The following is a 3,005-nucleotide window of genomic DNA, read 5'->3' on the forward strand; positions in this document are numbered from 1 at the left end:
CACGTTGAACGATCAATAGTCATTACACGATCTAAGCCTCTCTTCACGTTATATATATATATATATTTATTATACGTATACTAAATTTATATAATCACACTAAAGCGTCTGCGCGATCCTTGCGTATTCGCGATCATCCAATTGAGGAAATAGCCGATTTATTAAAGGTGCAATCCAACGAGCTGTATCGACAGAATGCTCGCAGGATTCTTAAATATAATTCTAACAGTAACAATTTATTGAATATATTCATTAAGTATTGGAGATATTGGACCAATACTGGGCCAATACTGGGCCAATATTGTGCCCATAATTGTGTACTAGGGAAATATATATGAAATAATTTTTTTTTTAGAAACATTGACTATCCATTCGTATTAATCCAAGTTATTTGTTAAGTAATTTGAATTCGAATATCTCTTGGGCAATATTTTTATCTTTAGTATCTCCACTGTATGCGCGCATAGGCAGTTCGATAATTCAGTGACTTTTTAAAAGGAGATTATATTAAAAAAATAAGTCGAATTTTGATTTAAAAAAATTAAAACGAAATCACTGATTTATCAAACTGCCTTCGTATATTTAATATTATTGAAATTTTAATTTATATTAATGTGATTTTTTATTGCTTCTCGGCCAATCACAGCTAATTTAGAATACAAAGAATGCGGAGTCAATTTTTTTTCTTAATTTCGACACCCATCTCTTGTGACTCCTGCGGGAATTCCGTCACGCGATTCCGCAGCTCGTCATCGATATCGTCGATTCCAGCGCGCTCGAAAGATCAAAGGATCCCGCAAGCGGAAGTGATTACACTGATTATATACGCTGATTACACTGTAGGTGAATGAATTACACTGTAGGTGTTTCTCTTGTACCCGTCCACCCATTTACAAGTGATCCCTTCGCGAATCAGTCTCAAGGAACGCGCAGTATAATAGTGCTGGTTGTAGATACTTTCATCGGATAAGGCTGCGTTAATTATTGTCACTTTCAGCGCTCATTCGCCCTCGTGGAGAACCAATTCTCTCGCACCCTCCCCCTTTCTTCCTCCGTTTCTTTCGGTCACGAATAAAATTTCGCCTGCTCCATCGTTCTCGCGAAGTTTCCGCATATCATCGATGTCAAAGAATTCGAATTAAGTCTCGATTACTCAGGAATAATATGATTTATTCTTCGATTTATTCTTCGTGTTGCGCTTCAAAACATTATCTTTCTCTTTCTTTTTTGTTTGCTTCTCTTTTGGAAAAAAGTGATTTTACATTTACACTCGCGCTAACGCGGGATCTCCTTTGATCTCGCGAAGTCTCGTCTCTTCTGGTCACTTGAATGGTAACAAAAGCACATTTCAATTAAACAAGAATTAAACCATAATTGGCTTGTACAGCTAATATTATATTTGTTCCTTTTTTTTTATCATATGACTTCGTATTTCAAGCGTGTTAATTGGCTACAGAATAGAGAGATTCTCAGATCTCTCTATTCTATAGACAATCAATCAAAATTTGAAACACGTGTCATATGACAAAATATAATATTAACTTACAACCTGTATATATCGATATACAGATATATCCCAAGATATATCTCTCACATCTTGAAAAACACGCGAAGTTATTTTCTCTTATTTCATATTTTACACAATACGTCGCGCTCCCGTGATAGAAAATATATTTTAAAATATACGAATAAGTGTATTTCGAAATCACGTCAGATAATAGGATAAGGATCGCGCTTAACGTTGCGACGACAGTTTCAGAGAGAGTTCTCTCGCCCACTTTTGTCGATTATTTCATGTTCGTAACACAATGATATACTTTTGACTTTCGACAATTCGCACAGAACCGTTAACAGTCTTAACATTTAGCCGCAGATATGACGCTTCTAAGATCTATTCTAACAAGCCGTACTTCTATTGGATTCTTTTTACTCTAATGTTTAGGATATAAAATGATTAATTGTCAAGACGCATTTCCCTTCCATGGTACTCAGGCATTTGCGCGATATGGATATAAAACGTATCACATTTTCTTTTCTATATCAATTCGGATAAGTCGCGCGACGTACAATGAGGTCTGTGGCTAAGAGTTAAGATTGGAGAAGTTTGGAACTTTGCGACGGTCGATTTAATGCCGATTTTCTGATTTTAGCAAATAACTGCCGATATTATCAATACGTCATCTAATAATAATTACAACTTAATAGCCGTATTGCCTGTCCGAAAATTTAGTTGCTTGGAAAAATTCATTTCCCGTATTTTCAATCAATTGTAAGAAATCGAGACTCGTTAATCGAACGGAAGCAAGCAAAATACTCTTTTTTTTTGTCGCTTTCAATAGCACCAATGGAATACAATGCCTGTGTACTCACGAGTACATATTGTCTAGATTCTCTATAACAGCTTAAAAAGAAAAAAAGCTCAACGACATAAGTCGTTTGCTCTTATCTAAAATCTCAAACGGTCGCTTCAACAATTTCGCAGCAAGCTAAAAATCGTGCTTCTTTTCGACATGCAGCTACCTTCTAAGCTCATCTCTCGCTGTTTTCATTATTAAGTAGGAAGAAGGGGAAAGGGACATACGAACGAGGTCGCTGAGCATTTACGATGATCTACGACCGTGCGTGCGTCATCGTTCGCGGACTAATCGACTGGAACGGTTCTTGTTCCGGACGATCATTCCACGTTTGAGCAAAGCAAAGGTCGGAAACGGACGAGGCGTCTTTACATTAAAACTTGCTAGGGCATACTGGCGGATTCATCTCGCCGAAGACATTGAGTTCGTAGAGCGATGCGAACACGATAAATATTAAGTACCAGACCATTAGGACCATGCCGTATCGTCGGTCCAACTTCCAGCCATTGAAGTGTGTTGCCAGCACCAGGAATAACACCGTTGATAGTAGAGAAAGGGTCGAATATGTCAAACCTGATAAGAACGAGATATATATATATATATATATATATATATACCGGTTGTAGAAAATAAAGCGTTACAAATTTTTAT

The 3,005-nt window shown here is 36.8% G+C and overlaps 1 protein-coding gene across 1 annotated transcript in view; it reads right to left on the reverse strand.

Annotated features, from left to right (window-relative positions):
• Positions 1–1,627: 1,627 nt before the first annotated feature.
• LOC108691073 (probable sodium/potassium/calcium exchanger CG1090) overlaps positions 1,628–3,005 on the reverse strand; it is a 6,086-nt gene continuing 4,708 nt past the window's right edge. Inside the window, exon 8 of the mRNA XM_018198708.1 lies at positions 1,628–2,927. Within this exon, the coding sequence (XP_018054197.1) occupies positions 2,728–2,927 (200 nt within the window). The 3' untranslated portion in view covers positions 1,628–2,727. The remainder of the gene's footprint in view (positions 2,928–3,005) is intronic.

The sequence above is a fragment of the Atta colombica genome, unplaced genomic scaffold, assembly GCF_001594045.1.
Source record: "Atta colombica isolate Treedump-2 unplaced genomic scaffold, Acol1.0 scaffold383, whole genome shotgun sequence".
Lineage (NCBI taxonomy): Eukaryota > Metazoa > Arthropoda > Insecta > Hymenoptera > Formicidae > Atta > Atta colombica.